Genomic DNA, 20,596 nt, shown 5'->3' with positions numbered 1-20,596 from the left:
TCAGTATTGGGAGGTATTTGGATAGTACACCTAAAAGATGTTTGATGGTGCTAAGAAGTTGAATGGAGAAAATAATTATGAGACAGACTAAGTAAGTACAAACATAGAGACCTCTCAGTAATGAGGAATGGTAACACATTGCATTCAGAATAGGAATAAAAACTTTTAAGTTGTGACTAAATAAGCCTATCAGCAGTTGACAGTAGGATGACCGGAAGTTTCAAAGGTGTGTGTTACTTTCAAAAAGACCTGTAAATGGTGCCTAATGCTTCAGAAGCTTTCAGATGCTGTTTTAGATAAATAGAAAAATTTAGAATTTTTCTATTTATAGAAAAATAGAAAAAATGTGTAGTCCAGAAAAGTGAGTGAAGGGGAACAGCCACACTGACTTATACATTTGGAAGCAATGTCTTAGTGGAGAGAACTAGAATACAGTTAAGGCATACTATTGACAAATATTAGCATTTACTATAAAAGTTTACTACCTGAAAGGAGGTTGTAGCGAGGTGGAGGTCAGCCTCTGCTCCTGCTTAACTAGTGATGGGATGAGAGGGAATGGTCTCAAGTTGCACCAGGGGAGGTTCAGGTTGGATGCTGGGAAAAATGTAATCTCCAGAAGAGTGGTCGGGTGCTAGAACAGGCTGCCTGAAGAGGCGGTTGAGTTACTGTCCTTGAAGGCATTAAAGAAGCACGCAGACGTGGTACGAAGGAAGATAGGTCAGTGGTGGTGAGCGGGCAGATGGACTGGATGATCTTAGAAATCTTTTCCTAACTTGGTGATTCTGTGATTCAAAGTTACCTCAAAAGAAGCGAGGGAAGGAGAGGATTCTACTTGCATATGGTGAGATGTTGTTTGTTCTTGATTCTGACAGTGACAGAGTCATTTGCTGGCTTCATATTTGTATCCCTATTGAAAATGTGCCTATATTTTAAAATTGTTACCTTGTGTTAAGCATTTAAGCTTGAGTATTTTCATCTATGTCTGTATTACCAGGTTATTTAACTCATTTAATTGTAATCATATAATCATGGAATGTCTTGCGTTGGAATGGACCTTAAAGATTGCCTATTTCCAACCCCTCAGTGTATGAAAGCATTTTATTTAGCCTGCGATGGCCTTGATTTTTAGGAACGTTGTGTGATATTCCAGAATTGCATGTATGAAATGTATCTGTGTATTCTGTTCTGAATTATGTAAGATAAAACTAAATTTAAGCTGAGTGATCAAAAAATGGCAAATCACAATGGATAAACATGCTTAGAATGGATTCCTGGTGCCTGTGCTTTGTAAATATTGTAGTAAGTACTGTTGGTGGTGTTTCTGTAGATACTTTGTCAAATATACACAGATTTTCTTGTTATACCTCCTGTTCTTTCTGGCAACCTCCTTAGATAAATGTAATGAAATAGTGCAATATTCCAGAAACTGTTAGAATGAAAGCTATTATTATTCAGTAATTACATTCAGTAATTGTCGTTTTTACTATCTGCTCTATGAGACAGAATCTGTAACTCAAGTGCTGAGACCTGTGACTGAACATCTGCTTCACTATGCCAAATGACTGGCATTAAAGAAGAGATTAAGGTGTGCTTTTGTCTTACTGGTAACACTAATAAATATTTGACTGTGAAATCGAAATAAAATCTGAGCAGTATTTGGTCTTGGATGTTGTGATTCCATGAAGCAAAAAGAGATCTACTGAAATAATATTTAGGGATGTTTCTATTATTTTTTTGTCAAGCTGGTAATGGAATTTGTGTTCTAATAACAAGTTTATGTGGACCAGTTTAACGAGCGTGGTGTAAAAAAAAGCCCAAGTAGTCTCTACTGTGAGTAAGTTGCCCTACTGGTCTGCTCATTTTGTGCCTAACTAGCATGTGGCCCCTTACCGGCTTTCTTACCTTGGGCTAGTTGTTGAAATAAACCTGCTTTTTGACAGAACAGTTCTCTCACTGTTTCATTTGTTGCTGTTGTTCAGTTGTTTGTTTTTGTTTTTTTTTTTATTTGGCTGGTTGGTTGGTTTTTTAAATTCAACAAATCATAGTTATGGTTAGGAAACCATTTACAGAAGTTGTAAGGATCAGCTAGTTTCCTCAGTTTGGAAGTATGTTCAAGTCACCAGTCAATCCTGTTCGTGTAAGAGAATGTAGTGAAGGTCACCTGACATGTGCAAGAGAAGCTTCACCAAATTAATGCTTCAGTTGGAAAAAAGTGCTAAAACCTCGTTAACAGTCTTCAGCAAGGGAATTATTCTGTAGCTGCTCACTTCTAGCTTGTTTTCCTTGTTCTAAAAATAAACTTTAAATTTTGTGTATACAAAAGCAGGTGCCCCATTAAATTCTTGTGTGAACTGAATAACAGGCCTTTGTTTTGGGAGATAGTTCTTTTTGTTGAAACATCTGAAACAAAATCATAGTTTCTAGTGTTGGTGATATACAGTTTAATATTTCCTCCCAGCCACTGGCCTCAGCACATGCATTCATCCCAGGAGAGGAGAAAAGAAATACAAGGCAGGTAGTGCTTAGCAAATAAATGCATACATTGTTTTTATTAGGGAGTTTCTCACTGGAATGGTATTCCTTTATATGAAAAGGAAATGAGGAGGGTATGTAATAACTGGATTATTTAGTCTGCTTGCAAACTGGCAAAGTAGCATTGTTTTAGATATTTCGTGGTAATGTCTACAGAAGAGGGAAACAGGTATTCTTTTAAAGCAGAAGAATACTTGGGTTGCTATTTTACAATGGGTAGGCTGTGTGTGCTTTTTGAACTGCAGTATTAGAATAGGAAATCTTATTTTGTTTTACTGCATTAAAGGAAAACTGTTCAAAATTATGCTAACAGCTTCAGTCTTAGATATTTACTTATGTGTTTTCCTTTTTCCCTCAGCAGTTAATGTGAGGATTTAGAAGAATCAACCTTTCGCTGCAAAGTGAATTTTTCCTCCTTGAATATTTGATAATTTTGACACTATGGGAAATTGTGTTAAGTCTTACTGCAGCCAATTTCTGATTTATTTTTTTAATCAATGCAAAATAGTCCAAAATGAAGAAGCCTTTGGAATATACAGAAGGCCTTCCTATTTTATGTTATAACTAAAAGGAATAGAGGAAGAGATTCGATTTTTTTTATATAAAGGGTTTTTTAAACAAGCCATTTTCCATGGGCTATTTAACCCTTTCAGTGACAGTGAGAATGAGGGGAAAAATGACCTGTCTCAAGCTTCTAGGCTCTGTATCTGGGTTAGCTCTGTTTTATTGCAGCTCAAATTCTAACATGAGAAAATTGCAGAAATTTACAATTCAAAGTATGCTTCATCAGGAAGAAATCCACAGATTGTTTTGACACTCAGTAGGAAATTCAGCATGAAGATGGACGTCTCATGAAATTTGCAGCTACTGATAGAATTTTGATTTCCATAAAGGCCATCAACAGTAGCAGCCTGCAGGGGAAGTGAGGGAAAAATGACAAAAATTGTGAGGGTAGCATTTTTTTCCTTAGCCCTATGGTAGCAAATTACTTGTAATAAGGTCCTACACTCACCGGGATTAAAGAAAAGTACAGGCAGCCAGAAGGAAATGATATCTCAGTTTAATTGATTTGAACTAAATATTGATACTAAAACGTACATTTACTAATCTGTATGGCATGTAAATTTCTGCTAAAAATCAAAAGTATCCTTAACTGGAAAAATAAGACTCTTACTGGTAATTACAGAAGGTATCATATAGGTAATTTCATTTTGTAGTAAATTCCCAGAGTTGAGAATGAATGATAACAAAATGTGCAAAAGCAGATCATCTCTCTTAGGGGTGGAAATCTCATCTCTTCAACACGCATTTGCTCCATCGCATTCATAGGCACACACACAGATGTATGAGCGGCTATGCAAGACTTTTGTTTTTGAGTAAGAAGTTCCATTATGTTGGTCATTTAAAAAGGAAGTATGCATTTGCAAAAACAAGTTGAGGTTGTCAAAACAATTATAAGAAAGGATGTCGAGACAAATGTCGTAATATAATTGAACAGATGTATCTTCTGGACATGAATTTTTGTGTCTGGCTTTCCCTTTGTGTTTGTGTTGAAGCAGATGAGTGGGAAAAATTTTTAAATGTTGTAATACCTCCTTTTTAGTTGAAACACTGTCATAATGATCAGCATCTTTGAGAGATTACAACTTCTTTGGTATCCATCTTTCAAAATACCTGCGCTTTAGAGGACTACAGCAAAGAGAATGTTAAAGTATTCGTTTCTCATCTCAATGCATTGAGTACTGCACATGTGACTTCCAATGCAGGATGAGGCTGCTGTACCCACACAATTCTATTCATAAGCCTTTTCCTCGTAGTGATCTGTATCTGCATCATCCTATGCTGCAGTTTCAACATGTCTTGCAAGCTAAGCAGTGTCAACCAAAATAATTCTGAGATCAGTAGACAGGTAGATGTTCCGGAAACTGATAAAGGAGTTTTTTGTAGCTGATACTGTTTCTGTAGCACCAGGACAAATGCAAATCAGGATATAGCCTGGAGAGTCTTTTGCTGCTATGTGACTTATTATGGGAAGGTTGTTTGTGTTTTTTGGTTTTTGGGTTTTTTTGTTGTTGTATTGTTTTGTATTAGTTGTGTTTAAGTATCTTCAATCTGTATTCAGTGCTTACTTCTTGCACACTAAGTTTCACTTGAACATGCTGAAAAACTACTTTTTCACTTGCTTTCCTTAGGAGCTGCGTGGTTTCTCGTTTCATTGCAGAATTGTGCTTTAGTACGATGAAACACAGGTTGTGTGCAGCTGTAACATCAGCACAGCTTCTTAGCATGTTGAGACATTTACGAATAAAAGAGTTTGTGTGACATCTCAGTATATAAGCATGAGGATCACATACCATAGCTTCTTGAATCAGAAAGGAGTGTGCTGGAATTCTAATGAGATTAATTTGATAACTTTGCAGTAATAAGAACCTCTGTGAGCGTCATTATTTCTATGAGTTTACATTTTAGGGATTAAGTTAGGAAAGTATAGTAACACAACTGTATTTTTAGTCTTACTTGTGAAAATTAAAATGCAGTTTAGGAACATAGAAATCTTTGAAAAGTACCTGAATAGTCCTGAACTGTCAAACACTTCCAAAAAGGTTTTTAGAAGCTATGCGAGTATAAAATTTGCATGAGTATAAAGCTCATGGACCTCTGCTGGTTACCCCAAAATTTATTGAGTGAGTCAAACTGGGGAAGTAGAAAAACTGACCAGAGAGGACTGGTGGTTCTTTTGTGCACGTTTGTTTTGCTGAAATACCAGGTGACCATGGAAACTCCCAAATTGGAGGAGATGAATTCCTGGGTTGATTCATTTGACTCATTTGGTTTTCAGCTAGTTTTCCCTCTTCCACTCCTTTCTTTCAGTGTTCCAAATAGTTCTGAAGGAGAATGAGAAGTTGTTGCAATACATTGTTTTTTTGTGAAAGTTTTCTTCTTTCTTCACTGCTTGCACCACTTTTGACCTGACCAAAGTCAGCTAAAATGCTGTTTTGTTTTTTTTTCCCTTCTGTAAGAGTATTATTGGAAAACACATTCAGTAATGAGTGTAATGGGGACAGTCAAGCATAAAGACACAAACTTCTGAAGCAGAGGTTAAAAAGTAGTTAGCAGTATAAAGCAAGAGTTAATTCAAACATATATATTTTTATAAAGCTTTTGAAGGATTCTGTGTTATGAGTCTTAGTCCACTAAGAAATTGTACTTTTTAGGAAGTATTATTTGATCTCATTAAAAAAAAAAAAAAAAAAAAAAAAAAAAGGTACCAAAATGATACTCCTAACCTGAACAACATCAGTAACTAAGCTTCTATAAGCATTTATTTTGTTATTTGAAGCATGTGAGAATACCCAAATAATGTTACTTCACCTACTAGATGGGCAGAGAGACGTATATATTTTTTTTAACAGAATAATCACATTCAGTGTGTCTCAAGTTGACATTAGTGTTTGCAGATAGAGCCACTTAGATGGTACTTGGGCTGTTAAAGCAGATTATAGACCACACCACCAACTTTAGAGCCACATTGGCATGCTTAGATGGAGTCTAACTGTGTCTCATGTCTTAGATGTTAGGAACTCTATTCACATCTAGCTGAGATGCTGCTAAGAGTTGTGTAATTGCTTTGCAGGTGGCAATGAGCAACTGAACCATAGTGGGAGTTTATTTTTTGTGGGATGTTGATGTATCTGCATCTTTGTTTTGTTTTCCTGTCTCTGGACATTGGACTTTAGTGATGCCTTTCTTTTGCTCTCAAATGTTCTGTCTCAGGCTGTACCAAATAGTGCAAGCACAGCTGTGAAGTTTAATTTCACAACTTTCATGACAGAATGAATAACACATAATTCTTGCCCTTTACTTCAGAAGTTGTGCTCTTATTTTTACTTCTCTATGCTCTGCAGAGAAAAGCAAACAAGATAGCATACTGGTATTCTCTGATCTTCAAAGTACAGTGCACAGTATTAGCCGTAATTCTATTCAGTCCTTGTATATGACTAAATGTTCTTGGCCAATCTCAAACCTGAAATCCTTTTGTAAAATTTATTAAAATTTATTTAAAAAAAAATAATAGCATTAGCTCCTTTAGTGCAGCTGGCTGTAGTAATTTGATTTATACTGTAAAAGAAAAAAAGAAACGGCAAATGAGAGTTTGTGAATGATGTATAATTGAAACGTAATTAATCATTCAAACAAGAATGTAACACTGCTTTGTGGGGTTGTATTGTTTAATTGGTGTTCTCCACAGCTGTAACTTTCTTTTCATTTCATTTACAATTCATACCCTTGCTGTCACTTGCCCATTTCTATTCCCTGCATGACGGCCGTTTTGTTTATCTTCATGCATTGTTTTTATTTATGAAATACAAGTGATTGTACCATTTCATATCTACTTGCTAAATTCCCTTTTATACATGCTAAATCCCTGTTTTAAATAGGTTTTCATGCAATTACAGAAAATACTTGGTACTTTGTTCCTGGATTTTTTTCACATTTTGGCAGTAATTGGTAGAAAACAATTTCTTGAATCTGATAGACCAAAACAAACTGAAAGAACAGTTGGGAATAAGCTTCTACATGCCAGAGCACAAGACATCCACCAGCTATTCCAGAAATGATGCTTAAACTGGCTTTATTTGCACCTTTGTTGGAAAAAGAATTGTGATATTGCATGTTTCCAGTAAGTGTATTGTAGATTAATTTACAAAACAGAGGTTCTTTGTAAAGGTGTATTATCTGTCTGGGGCTTTGTGTTGCTTTCATGAGGTACAATTTGCAAGGCTTTTCGATGAGCTAAAAATAGGGACCATGTTTGATACATCTTGCTGGGGACTAGGCACCAGAGCATTTGGCAGAGCTTTTTAAATCTCAGCGACCACTGAGAGAGTTTGTTTCTCAGTCAGACTGCAATAAAAAGCATTTTTAAACTGACACTGTCTGGAGAGTACAGCAAGCTTTCAAAACATAAAGTTTGCATAAATACATGTAAAATCCATGGGCTGTTAGCTCTAGTAGAGCTACAAGTACATCCTTTTTGGACTATTAGATTTTCTTTCCAGGAATTACAGCACAGGATGCTGTCATTCACATCTTTGACATAAAAGTAAGTGAGCACAAGTTGGCTACACAGAAGCTCATAATTGTTTGCAGCATTGTGATTTTATTAAAGTGAACTATTTAATGTTAGAGAGAAGAGCATCATTCTGGTACCCATTCGACCAGTTTGAATGTCTTGCAATGACCAAAAAGCAGAGGATGGCCTGCATGTGCTTGCGTGAAGTCTGAAATGAGCATCAAAGCAGGTTTCTTTCCTAGAGAATTTTCAGTCTGAAGTCCCAAGTACTTTCTCTGCAGTTGCAGCAACATTTACTGTTTGTCAAGCTCTTTGGAGACTGCAAGCATGCATAGGAACTGTGAGTCTTCTCTTTCACCATAAGCTGTTCGACAGTCAGGTGAATAAAATGATGAGACATTTCTAGACAAATTTTAATGTCCGGACACTTCTGTTAGAGCAGATATTTTGCTATCTACAGATCTTGACCATTTATTTAAGAATGAAGAATCATCAGCATCAGAATTGCTCCTTTGCTGATTCTTCAGCTTTCAGGACATTAATGTAAAGTAGTTACACCGAATGTTAAGTATGGTTATTCACGCTTCAAATTACACCTTCTAGTTCTCTTTCTGCTGAGTTTACCATACCTATTGATGGTTTCTGTGCTGCTCTGGGCTCTTACTCAAAGTGTGCCTGTTGAGTGATACATTCTGTTTAGATGTTGCAGACTTACTCAAGCAGAAAGCCCCTGCAGACTTGAAATGTGATGTTACAATGCAGTGGAAACATGCAATTTGGGCTTAGTTTCCAACTTGGGCTAGGGCTGTGATTTCGGGTGGTGTTTTCTTTATTACTTTTTGTTTTGTTTTGTATTTCTTCACCTTTTTGACTCTAAAGAAGATGCTGTAGAACATCTGGATCCAGAGAACTCTGTTTTGCTTATCTCACATTTTATTTAGGAGTGGTTTTAATCTAGCTGCTTGAAAGAAATTTGTCATGTCTCAGAACAAGTATCCTCATTTGGTTTACAATCCATTCAGCCCTAAATGCTCTGACAAAATACTCTGTTTAGCAGAGGCAGAGATTGTTTCTTTCTTACTGCTCAACAGCTGCCTTTCTTTGATAATAGTGTGGTGTTTTTGTGGGTTTTTTCCATCTTTTGGATATTTTGTGGGTGGTTGTTTTTTGTTTGTTTGTTTTTATTTGTTTGTTTTTGCTTCAATAGAATAAACATCAAAGATAAGAAGCAATATGGTTTCAACCTTTTCTCTGACCTAGGAATTGATATAATATGTGTGATCACATATTAGAATCATAGAATGTCCTGAGTAAGAAGGAACCCATAAGGCTGGACTAATCTTCTGACTCTACACTACTACTAAAAAAATCAGACCATGTATCTGTGAGCATCATGCAAATGCTTCCTGAGCACTAATATTTCGGTGCTGTGAGCACTGCCCTGTAGAGCCTGTTCTAGTGCCGTTTCACCATCTGGTTAGGAAACTCTTCCTGGAAGCACAACCTGAACTGCTGGCCTTCCTGGTGATCTGGGCACACTGTTAATTGATGTTCAGCTTGCTCTTAACCAAGACCCCCAAATCTCTTTTATTGAAGATGCTCTCCAGTGTCTCATCCCCCAGGCTATATGTATAGTTAGGGTTGCCCCTAATCCAGTATTTTCTCTTGTTAAACTTCATGCAGCTGATGATTGTTCAGATCTTTCATTTGTCTAGATCTCTCTACAAAACCTCTCCACCCTTGATGGAGTCAGCAGCTCCTCCTAATTTCGTAGTCAGCAAACTTGCTCAAAACACATTCTAGTCCTACGTCCAAGTGGTATACATAAGCATTAAAGAGGGCTGACCCTAAAATGGAGCTCTGGGAAACCCTGCTAGTGACTTACTGCCACCCTCATATAACCATTACATTATGTTTCTGTCTAGCTGTATGCTGGACATTTTGTCCAGAAGGACAAAAGCTGTACTGAAATCCAAGAAAATAGCATCAGTTGGTGTCCCTTGGTCAACTAGATGGATGACCTTGTTGTAAAAGGAAATTAAGTTAGTTTAACAGGACCTGGCCTTCATGAACGTGTTGGCTGTGACCAATAACCACATTGTCCTTAGTATTAAAAATAATAATAAAGTTACAGAATAGATAAATACAAGTCATCTTGTGGGACTGGGATTAACATCTAGAGGACAATCCCAAGATACGGCACCAACACCTACAAATGCATTGAAACTGCCTTGATAATCTTTTCTTTGATTGTTCTGTCATATACTGCAAGTATTCTGAAACCTTGAATGATCCTATTCAATCTGGCTGCAAGTTACAGTGCAATGAATTCTCACTGCCAGCATCAATCACAGTTTGTGTTAGGAGTGGAAAAACAAACTCCTTTACGTTTGCTGGTGTTTAATCACTGTGTTCTTTTATCTCTGTGTGGAACTCAAATACTGGACAGTTGTTTAAGTGGTGCTGTGTTTGCAGAATAAAGTGGTGACTTTACAGTAATGAAGAAGAGTGTTAATTCCTAGACTCATACAGGATCAGCAATATCTGTGGAAGTTCTTACTGTTTTGCTGAGCTAAGTACTTAACAGTGAGCACTAGTATGCAGAGATGAGTAAATTGCAACGACTGTCTTTCAGTATGAAAAAAATATTTTAAGTGGATATTTAATTCAGTATTTCTGCAGGATGTCAAATCATAACAGTCACATGGGCCTGGCAGAAAGAGGCTGGGGAATTAAGTCTTTTCTCTGTGAAGAATGGAGAAATTTTACATATTTTGTATTATCTACTAGATTTAAAAGATTTTGGGATTTCAAAAAGTGAAGACTGCAGTGATTAAAATATTTTAAATATATTTTTAAAAGCTTAAATAAACACTATGTATTCCTCAGACAATGCATCTGCTGTGTTCTGTATCACCAGTCAAGCCTCAGTTTTTCGTTTCTGACTGTTGCAGAATCTGAGTGGGTTGTAGATGCAGCTTCTCCACAATGGCTCCTCTTTTGATGTATTGAATATTTCCTATCAGAGTGATCTTTATGTTTTTCATTTTTTAATGCAGTAAATAGTTAGCTGTTAAGCATGTGGAAAGGCTCATGTGCCCAGAGCCATTGCCACCAATGAGCTCACCAGTGAAGTCTGTGCTGATTTTTTTGCCTCTATAGCATTTTCAAGTTTCCAGACCCTTGCCAGCAAAGGGAATGAAGGGAAATGCAGGTTTGATTTATGGGTCCTCAGTGAAGTGTTTTCAAAAGGAGTGTTAGTCTTGGAGGTACAATGAGGTAGACAGTTTGGGCCATTAATAATCCATGTGGGCAACAAAACATATAAATTTATGATGAAGTTACTGAAATAGATAGCATCTCAAATAGATATCTTGGTGATAATCATTTTCTCACTATTTAAATCCTTCCTTTTTTATCTTCCAGACATTACTACATTTGTGTGATAAAGAGGTCTTTCAAAACAATACTATAATTAGTATTTTAAATATTGTATGTGTGTGTGTGTGTGTATATATATATGCATTTGTATATAACTGTTTCTTTTTTCTTTTTCTCTTTTTTGCTGTAGGGCAAATTAAACCTGAAAGAAGGTTTGTAGAAGCAGTAAATCGGCAAGCATATCAGTACGAGATGGGTGACTTTCCAACAGAATGGGAAGGTAAATCTTGAATATTTTGGTTTTATTTCAAGATAACTTTGTCATTGAATTTAGATTCATTTTTTTAATGGAATGTCTTGCTGTGTGAATAGGCTGCCTCTTGTTTTTCATTTTGGGTTACTTTTTTATAACTGATTTGATATGAATTTTTAAAGTGACTCCTTTACAAATAAGTAATGTTTAGGAAATGAGTACGTAATAAAAATGTAAATAAAATCTGCCTGATTATGACTTTCTCCTATTAGATGTGAAAATGTTTGTGCCTGGGGGGGATCTGATAGAATAACCAAACTAAGTTGCTAATTATGCCTTTACTGCAGTGTCAGTTTGTAGGTCAGCTCAATTATTGGTGGCACAGTGATGGGGCTTTTTAAAAATCATTGTTTTAATCGCCATATCTGGCTTCCAGTACTTTTCCTTGCATAGTCTTGTAGGGAGTTGGAGAGCCCATAAAGCAATTAATGTTGTTTTGGTTTTTTTTTCCTCATCAGTTATAAGAAAATTTTCTTTCTATGTCCCAAAGTTTCAGATAAATTCAGGGAAGCTAGAGGAATTTTTTAAGATTAACTAAGCAGCCTTTGGAAGAGAGAAAGGAGAATGGGATTGCATGTTGTTCCTTGAGGTTGTAGGAGATTTAGCCTGGAGTGGCTTTAAGTATGATTTATGAACTCTGTATAAGCAAAGAACCTTGAAGCATAGGAATTCCACCAAAAAAAGGCTAACCAATTTTTTAGTTTTTGTTCAGTGTCAATTTAAACAATATATATAGTTTTTAAAATAGCTTTTAGTAGCCAAAACTAATAGTAATTGTGTATTTGAAGAGGCTATTCAGGAAATTATGGTGTATTTGCTACATTTTGGGATGTAAATTATTGATGTGGAATTCTCTCTACTTCTTTCCTGCCTCCTGTGAAATCTGAGTAAGAAATGGGAAAGAATGCCCTGGGCAGCCTGGTCTAGTATTAGATGTGGAGGTTGGTGGCCCTGCATGTGGCAGCGGGGTTGGAGCTTGGTTGTCCTTGAGGTCCCTTCAAACTGTTCTGTGATTCTATGAAAAGACTGGAGAGTGCAAGTGATTCTATAGAAGCCAGTCAGCTGAGTGGGTATGGTTTAACACAGGGATTTTAGACGCACTTTGCAGAAGGCTATTTATCTCTATCCTTTTACTTTTCTTCTTTATGAGGAAAGGGGAAATCAGATGCTTCCCAGGCTCTAAAGGTCTGTGCTTAACTTTCAGTCTTCTATCCAGACTTTTGAAAAATTTCCAGTGCATTTTTCCTGTGGGTGTTCACTTGATAGCTCATGCTGTTGTGTACTGTGATTGTTCCAGCAAATGTTCTGAGGCTTTGCAGGAGGATCTCTGAAGCACTTGCTGTTTCCTCTCAACACTAAAAGATTTGTATAAGATTAGAAGGCTGTATAATATTTCTTACTATTTTTCTTTCTTTATTCTTTGATCTTTTGGGGGGGGTAGCTTTTGTTTTCTAAATCTTCTCTGCCAGGCACATTCTTAGATCTCCAGGAACCTTCTCTCCAAATAGCATGCAAGTGGTCTGACATTTACATTGTCTCTGCTTCAGTTTTACCCGCACTTTCAGCACTAGCATTCTCTTTCCAAGCCTTCTCAGTCTTTCCACTTGAAGAATTGTGCTAAAATCTGTGCTGCCTTGTTTCCTCTTCTTTTTTTCTACAGAGCTGCTTTCACTTGTGCTTGGTTCTGCCAGGCACAGCTTTTTCACTAGTATCTAATCCATAGTGACCATGTCATGTAAAGCCACTCATCCTGGCACTTCTCTCAATTTTCTTATATCACACTGTACAGCTAGGAAAGTCTTGTAACCTTTATGAACAATAGTACTGTCCCTGGAAATATTTAAGGGCCAAAAACTTGCGTGGAATCAGTCATGGGTTGCTTAGGGAGTATGAGAGACTGAATGAAATTTGAAGGGGGACTGGGATAAATCTTGTTGTATTTCTAAGGCATACTGCCTGTACAGCTAGTAAACTAAGGGAACTTGGGAATTGTGTTAATCAAGTTATAAATATTAAATAGGGTGAGACTGAGTAGGAAGCTATAAGGCAAATAAATGTGCCAAACATCCACATAGTAGGCTCAGTCTGTGCTAGCTGTTTCTCAGACTTGGGAGAGGATGTTTGAATGATAGTCCTGGAAGTTTACTGAGTATATGGCTGAAAGGTTTACACTGAGTTTTCCTCTTAAAGATAATTGTTTTAAAGTGCTGTGCCAGATTTAAGTTCTGAAGTTAATCAGACCCATGGATACTTCAGAGGGCTTGAATGTCTATTAAGGCTTTTGTTGAACTGAAACATACTCCATATTGTAAAAATGGAATTGTAATTCCTTGTGTTCTCTTTAGCATTAACTGACTGTACACTTTTTATACCGTGGTTTTGAATTTAGAAAGTAATCCTGCAGAGAAGGTCTTGAGAATCCTAGTGAATGAAAAGCTGTGCATGAGCCATCTTTGTGTGCCTGCAGCCCAGAAGGCCAACTGCATTCTGGGACGCATTGAAAGAGAGGTGGCCGGTGAGGGAGGGGATTGTCCCCCTCTGCTCTGCCCTCTTGAGGTCCCATCTGCATTATGGCATCCAAGCCTGAGGCTCCCAGCACGGGAAAGACATGGAGTTGTTAGAGTGATCCAGAGAAGGGCTGCAAAGGTGATCAGAGTGCTGGAGCACCTCTCTTACAAGGAAGGACTGAGGGAGCTGGGCTTGCTCAGCTTGGAGAAGAGAAGGCTCCAGAGGGGACCTCAGTGCAGCCTTCCAATACTTGAAGGAAGCTTTCCAGCAGGAGGGGTGGACTAACTTTATACACAGTCTTGTAGAGATAGGAGAAGAGGGAATGGCTTTAAACTAAAAGAGGGAAAATTTAGGTTAGATGTTAGAATTTTTTTACTTGGAAGGTGCCGCATAGAAACTGTGGATGCCCCATTCCTGGAAGCATTCAAGGTCAGGTTTGATGGGGCACTGGGCAGCCTGAGCTGGTGGGGTGCAGCCCTGCCCATGGCAGGGAGTATGTGGAACTGGATAATTGTTAAAGTCCCTTCCAACCTAAGCTGTTCTAATGATTGTAACCCATGCACACAATTTGAAGATTACATATTTTTGCTTAGATTAAGCCTCTTATATTTTAGTACGAGGCAAGGAAGTATGCTTTTCTTTTCCCTGGGCAATATGGATGCAGCCAACAGATAACCTTTCTGTAATGTTAATTCTGAATGTTGACCTACTGTAGAATATGTAATTTACTTCCTCAGGACATGTCACTAGTGCTCCCAAGAGGAGATCAGCAATTTTACATGCCTACAGTGATTCCTGAGATTGCATGCTTCATGCTGCAATAAAGCTCATCTACTCCCTGTCTTGCATTTTTTTCCTGGTAACATTCAGTGATTAATGGTAGTCTTAATTTGCATACTCACTTTTGCATTCATTATAGTGCCTTATGTGCCAGTAGGAGTCTTAAAGTTCAATGAAAATCTCATGCATACTAATGAGATTGCAAATGAGTGCTAATAAAAGAGTGCAAGGTTCTTAAGGTAGAAAACGTCCAGTTATATTGCAAAATTCCTTTTAGACAAAGGTGACATTACAGTGCATACAGAAAACAGGAAGTGCCATCCAGGTAAATTAAGAGCACTACCATAATTAATTGGAAATGGAGGCAATCAATTCATTTTCCTAAAGCTTTGGAGGCAGACAAGCATGCTTTACTTGTGGTCAGTATGTATATGTAAACTTTGCTGCTTTTGCCATTTTGAAGCATTTTGGCTGACAGGGTGTGAGAGCACTTTGTTTTGTTAATGTATAAGATGAGTGTTCATGTGGAAGTCTTTTCTAGCTGCAACTGTCACTGGCCTTTTTTTAGGAGTGTACGTGTGGTCAAATACTGCATAACACCTGCCTGCTTGGAAATCAGAGATAGGGTGCTCAAAATATTTCCACCTGAAAACTATTGAAGATTAAGTATATTAGATTCTTCCTATTCTTCCCCCTGAAGAGTGGTCAGATGAACAATCTAAAAAAAATAGAATTAGAAAAATGTGTTGCTTTTGAAATATTGACGAAACTATTTGAAACTGAAGTAAAATGTAGCAGAATGCACTGAATTCAGATGAAAACTTCTGTGCTTTTAATCTTGTATCTTAGTCTGTGCTTTGTGTAAAATGTTTCTGGAATGGATTTTTTCAGAGGAGATATTGTACATTAAAGCTAAATTCATCTTATGACTATGAAGAGATTCTAGTACATTTTTGTTATACTTCTCAGTTATGCAGCAATGAATAAATTTTTCATTAAATAATGATTTTCTAATGCAGTTCATTAGAGATACAGTGAATGGTAATGTGAATGGTAAAGTGAAATTACCTGTAGTAAGTTGGAAAATGGTTTTCGTTAGCTGTGTCAGCAAGTTTTATTTACACTTAAACAAACAAAATTTATAATTCTGACACTTATTAAAAGAAGGAAAGTGATAGCCCTGGTATAGCATGTATTCAAATGCTTTTTATAGATGGAAAAAAAAATAGAATCAAAGAACGATAGAATTGCTCAGGTTGAAAAAGACCTTCAAGATCATCAAGTCCGACCACAACCAAACCATACTACCCTAACTAACAACCATCCACTAAATCGTGTCCCTGGGCACCACATCCAAATGGTTTTTGAACACGTCCAGGGTTAGTGACTCAACCATCTCCCTGGGGAGCCTATTGCAGTGCTTAACCACCCTTATTGTAGAGAAGTTTTTCCTGATATCCGGCATAAACTTACCCTGGTGCAACTTGAGGCCATTTCCCTTGTCCTGTCACCAGTGGAGCTCTTGCTGTAAGCACCTTTCAGATACTGGAAGAGAGCAATAAGGTCTCCTCTCATCCTCCTCTTCCCCAAACTAAAAAGTCCCAGTTCCTTCAATCTCTCCTCGTAGGACATATTCTCCAAGCTCTTCTAAGCCTTGTTGCTCTTCTCTGGACCTGCTCCAGCACCTCAATGTCCTTTCTGTACTGAGGTGCCCAAAACTGAACACAGTACTTGAGGTGGGGCCTCACCAGTGCCGAGTACAGGGGCAGGATCACTTCCCTAGTCCTGCTCATCTCACCATTCTTGATAGAAGCCACGATGCCATTGGCTCATACTCAGCCAACTGTCCATCAATACACCAAGGTCTCTTTCTGTCAGGTAGCTTTCCAGCTACTCCTTCCCAGGCCTGTAGGGTTGCCTGGGGTTGTTTTGACCAAAATGCAGGACTTGACACTTGCCCCTATGGAAACTCGAACAGTTTACATTGGCCCATCAATACAGTCTACCCAGCTCCCTCTATAGTGCCCTTCTCCCCTCAGGCAGATCAACACTCCCTCTCAACTTGGTGTTGTCTTCAAACTTACTGAGGGTGCTCTCAATCCCCTCATCAAGATCATTAATAAGGATGGTAAATAGAAGTGGTCACAGTACTCGTGATTGGCCACCAACTGGATTTAACCCCATTGACCACAACTCTTTGGGCCCGGCCATTCAGCCAGTGTTTCACCCAGCAGAGCGTATGCCCATCCAAACCATGGGCAGCCAATTTCTTCACAAGAACATTGTGGAAGAGATGATAACTGTATATTGTGGAAGAGCACGATGACTGTGTGTGTGTTATTTGTTATTTGTGAATTTAAATGGATACATTTTTGATAATAGTATATTTGGGTAATGGTATGAGAAATAAACTGAAGATAGTTTGATTGTTTTTGAGTGTTTGTATTAACTGTGATATATTAATAATTCATTAATTCAGCTCAGAAAGTGGTATCCCATGCTCCATCAGAAGAGGGGTGGCCAGCAGGGACAGGGAGGTGATTGTCCCCCTTTACTCTGCTCTTGTGAGGCCCCATCTGGAATACTGCGTCCAGGTCTGGAGCCCCCAGTACAAAAAAGACAGGGAGCTGTTGGAGAGGGTCAAGAGGAGAGCCACAAAGATAGGACTGGAGCACCTCCCCTGCACAGACAGGCTGAGGGAGCCTACAAGTTGCAGGAGGGAAATCAACTCTTCGAAAGGGTTGATAACTGCAGGACAAGGGGAAATGGTTTTAAGGTGAGGGAGGGAAGATGTAGGTTGGATGTCAGGGGAAAGTTCTTTACAGAGAGAGTGCTGGAACAGGCTGCCCAGAGAGGTTGTGGATGCCCCGTCCCTGGAGGTGTTCAAGGCCAGATTGAATGGGGCCCTGGGCAGCCTGGTCTAGTATTGAATGGGGACGTTGGTGGCCCTGCATGAGGGAGGAGGTTGGAGATTCGTGATCCTTGAGGTCCCTTCCAACCCTGGCCATTCTGTGATTCTGTGAATGAAAACAAGTTGCATAATGCTCCTCAATTCTTGGGTTCTGTTGACATAACTTGTACACAGTGTACTACCCTTCACTGTGCTTCTTGTACTCAGGCAGATGATCAAATGATAAAATCTTTTAACAGAAGTATTCCGTTCATCTGAAAATCATTACCGAAATAACGATGAGTCCTATCTGTCAGTGAAAAAAAAATCTATTGTAATGACTGTGTTTCAACAATAGTTTGTAGCTGCAGCTCATTTTGTGTAGAATTTCAAATTTTAAGGTCATTTTTAAGAATTACTAAGTTGTAACCAGTTGAAATTAGGATGCAGCTGTGAAAATGTTTGCGTTTTAAGAAAATACTGGCAATTTCAACAAAATGAAGTCATTTTTAGGTGCTGAGAGCAGTGAAATTGAGACCAGGGGGATTGTAACAAATTATGTCCATGTGACAAATAAATGAGGCACAGAAAGGAAAGAAGATGATACTTCATGGAAAATAATCCTCACACTTCAGTTTTCACCAAGCATTTTAAGCTACTTCTTTTCCATTTTTCCCAACTGCATCTTTTAAACATACTTCTTGGTACTTGATATTTCTAGCACTTTCTAGCTTTTCTGCATGTGATTAGAACTGTTGATAAATATGAACAGTGATGATATTTTTTTCAGGAGGAAAGACTTTTGTGCTATGATTTTCTCTAATAATCTTGTTGCTGTCAGCATACCAGCTTAGGTGCGTGTCTTGTCAGATTTGGTATTTGGAAATTCTCATAAAGTTAAAGTGCTTGTAAGTGCTACAAATACATGCAGAATGTTTTCTTATTCTACAGAATTAAAGAGAAAGTCATCTTGTTGTAACTAAATTATTGTAATGGGCTGGTTTTGCTTTCTAGTAACATAAAGCTTTTGCAGAAGGTTTGGTGTTGCTTTCAGTACTCAGACACTTCCCCCCAGTTGCGTATATAGGTCTTAACTTTGTTAGGACTAAAAGACTACTGAGTTGACAGGTATTGATATTCGTAAGTATATATGCATGATAATTTTAAGAAAATATGTTTCAGAAATTGTCATCTGATGGACAAGAAACAAACAATTTCATGTAATTGAAGATTATTTTATCATTAACCTTGAATTATAGCTATTGGCTTTGCCATGGCGATTTGTTTCTAAGCTGTGTAATGACATTTTTCCTGCTTTAATTCCATTCTTACATTAATTTTAAGCTATTCCTCCTAAAATCAACTTCGTCATGTTGCTGAAGCAGAGTAGTGCTAGTTCATTGTATGAGTGATTGCATTTTCAGTAGTAAGGTGAAATTGTGGCTCCATGCAGCTGTTAGCTCTTTGAGCTTGCTGCTTGATTGATTTGCAGTTCCCCTCAAAATCCAGTGGAACTGGAAGATTAAAATTTGAAATAATCCATTTTAGTAGCATTTCTGAAAGAAATGAGCAGGAATACAGTGTGTGAGTGATAATGTGTGATAGTGAAAATGGCATTTTTGTTCTAATTTTCAAGCATGATAAACTTTTATCCAAAAATACAGAAGAACATTATGCCTTTTATCTGCTTTCTTAATGTTTGTCCATCTGCTCGCTGCTATTTGCATGCTTCTACAAATTCATCTAAAAAGTAGAAATGGGGAAAAAAATCAAAATGTCTATAAAATGTCTACAAAATATGCTAACTGGCACCTAGAAGTTCTGTGAATTCAACAGTTTTGAGAAAATGTTGCACTCGGTAGTGGTACTTTTGAAGAGAGATGCATGTTGACTTGTTCACAGTTAGGGAATTTGTTCATCTAACAATTTCTGTAACAGAGTTGGAGCTCTCTGTCATAATTCATTGGCTGAATGAAGCAAGATTGGACATGGTACCACTTTTCTGTCTGCAATGAAATCCCCTTGGATTGTTGCTTCCAGTCAGCTCTGCACTGACAGGCAGTTCATGGTAGGAGCAGACATACAGCTGTTGATTATAGTTCATAATGGGAAACCAAAATCACAGGACAACCAACACTGCCACTGCTCTAATTCTACTGCTGTCCTTTCCATGAGTTTGCTGAGATGGAGGGAGCATCCGTTCTTTCCTCTGTTATTTTGTACCTTCCCTTTGGTGCAACAGGTAAAGCCTTGCAACCTATCTGAGACTAGGCAGATAGAGCTTGTGCAGATTTATGGCTATATTTTGCATCCCATGAAAGAACTCAGTCAACGCTAATGTCTATGAGAGCTTTTCAAGCTTTAACAGAACCTGAGGCATATACAGGGGTTGTTTTTCTCCAGAGTAGTCTAAAGCTTTTCATACTTTCATGTTTTCTCAGGGTGAAACTCTGCTTTTCTGTGTAGCGAGCTCAACAGAAGGCTGGGTCTAAAGCCCTGTTCTGCCATTCTGGGTAGTGTGTAAGCTGTGCTCAAGCTCTCATAACAGGAAGATGTTTTTTTTCTTCTATGATAGCTGAGAGTATTGACATGGGACATAGCATATTGGGGCTTGATACTTTGGGAAATGTTGTTTTGGCTTGCTGTGCTGTGGCAAATTTTTATATAAATGTTTGCTTTCTATTACGAAGTCAATATCATTTTGAGTTGTAATACTGCCTGTTATCTTTGAAATATCCAATTGATTTTTATTTCTTTTGCAGCTTGGATAAGAAAAAAAAGAAAGGATCCACCCACCATTGAGGTAAGAGATGAATTGTCTTTAGATTTTCAATTGTGACAGTTAAAACTACAGTAATTCTTTTACAGTGGACTTTTTTGTTCTTACTTGTCCAGTAACTTGTTGCTTTGGGGTGAGAAGATAGTGTTGCTTGCCTAATTTAAGAAATAACATTAAGACTTGATGTATATACTTAGGAAAATGAAAAATACATGGAAATAAAACCCCCAATATTCTGTTTTTTGTTTCTTTTATTTATTTGAAATTAGAGTCTTTAAGATAGTCATGGTTATTCAAGAGTTTTGTTTTGTTTTGTTTTGTTTAATTACATCAATTCTC

The 20,596-nt window shown here is 37.7% G+C and overlaps 1 protein-coding gene across 1 annotated transcript in view; it reads left to right on the top strand.

The window, feature by feature from the left end:
• NDUFAF2 (NADH:ubiquinone oxidoreductase complex assembly factor 2) overlaps nucleotides 1–20,317 on the top strand; it is a 33,008-nt gene extending 12,691 nt beyond the window's left edge. Inside the window, exons 2-3 of the mRNA XM_042875517.1 lie at nucleotides 11,178–11,267; nucleotides 20,241–20,317. Coding sequence (XP_042731451.1) covers nucleotides 11,178–11,267; nucleotides 20,241–20,317 — 167 coding nt within the window. The remainder of the gene's footprint in view (nucleotides 1–11,177; nucleotides 11,268–20,240) is intronic.
• The last annotated feature ends 279 nt before the right edge of the window (nucleotides 20,318–20,596 follow it).

Source organism: Lagopus leucura, unplaced genomic scaffold, assembly GCF_019238085.1.
Source record: "Lagopus leucura isolate 7727_CA_CO unplaced genomic scaffold, USGS_WTPT01 Super-Scaffold_100014, whole genome shotgun sequence".
NCBI lineage: Eukaryota > Metazoa > Chordata > Aves > Galliformes > Phasianidae > Lagopus > Lagopus leucura.
This window is presented reverse-complemented; position numbering and strand designations above follow the sequence as displayed.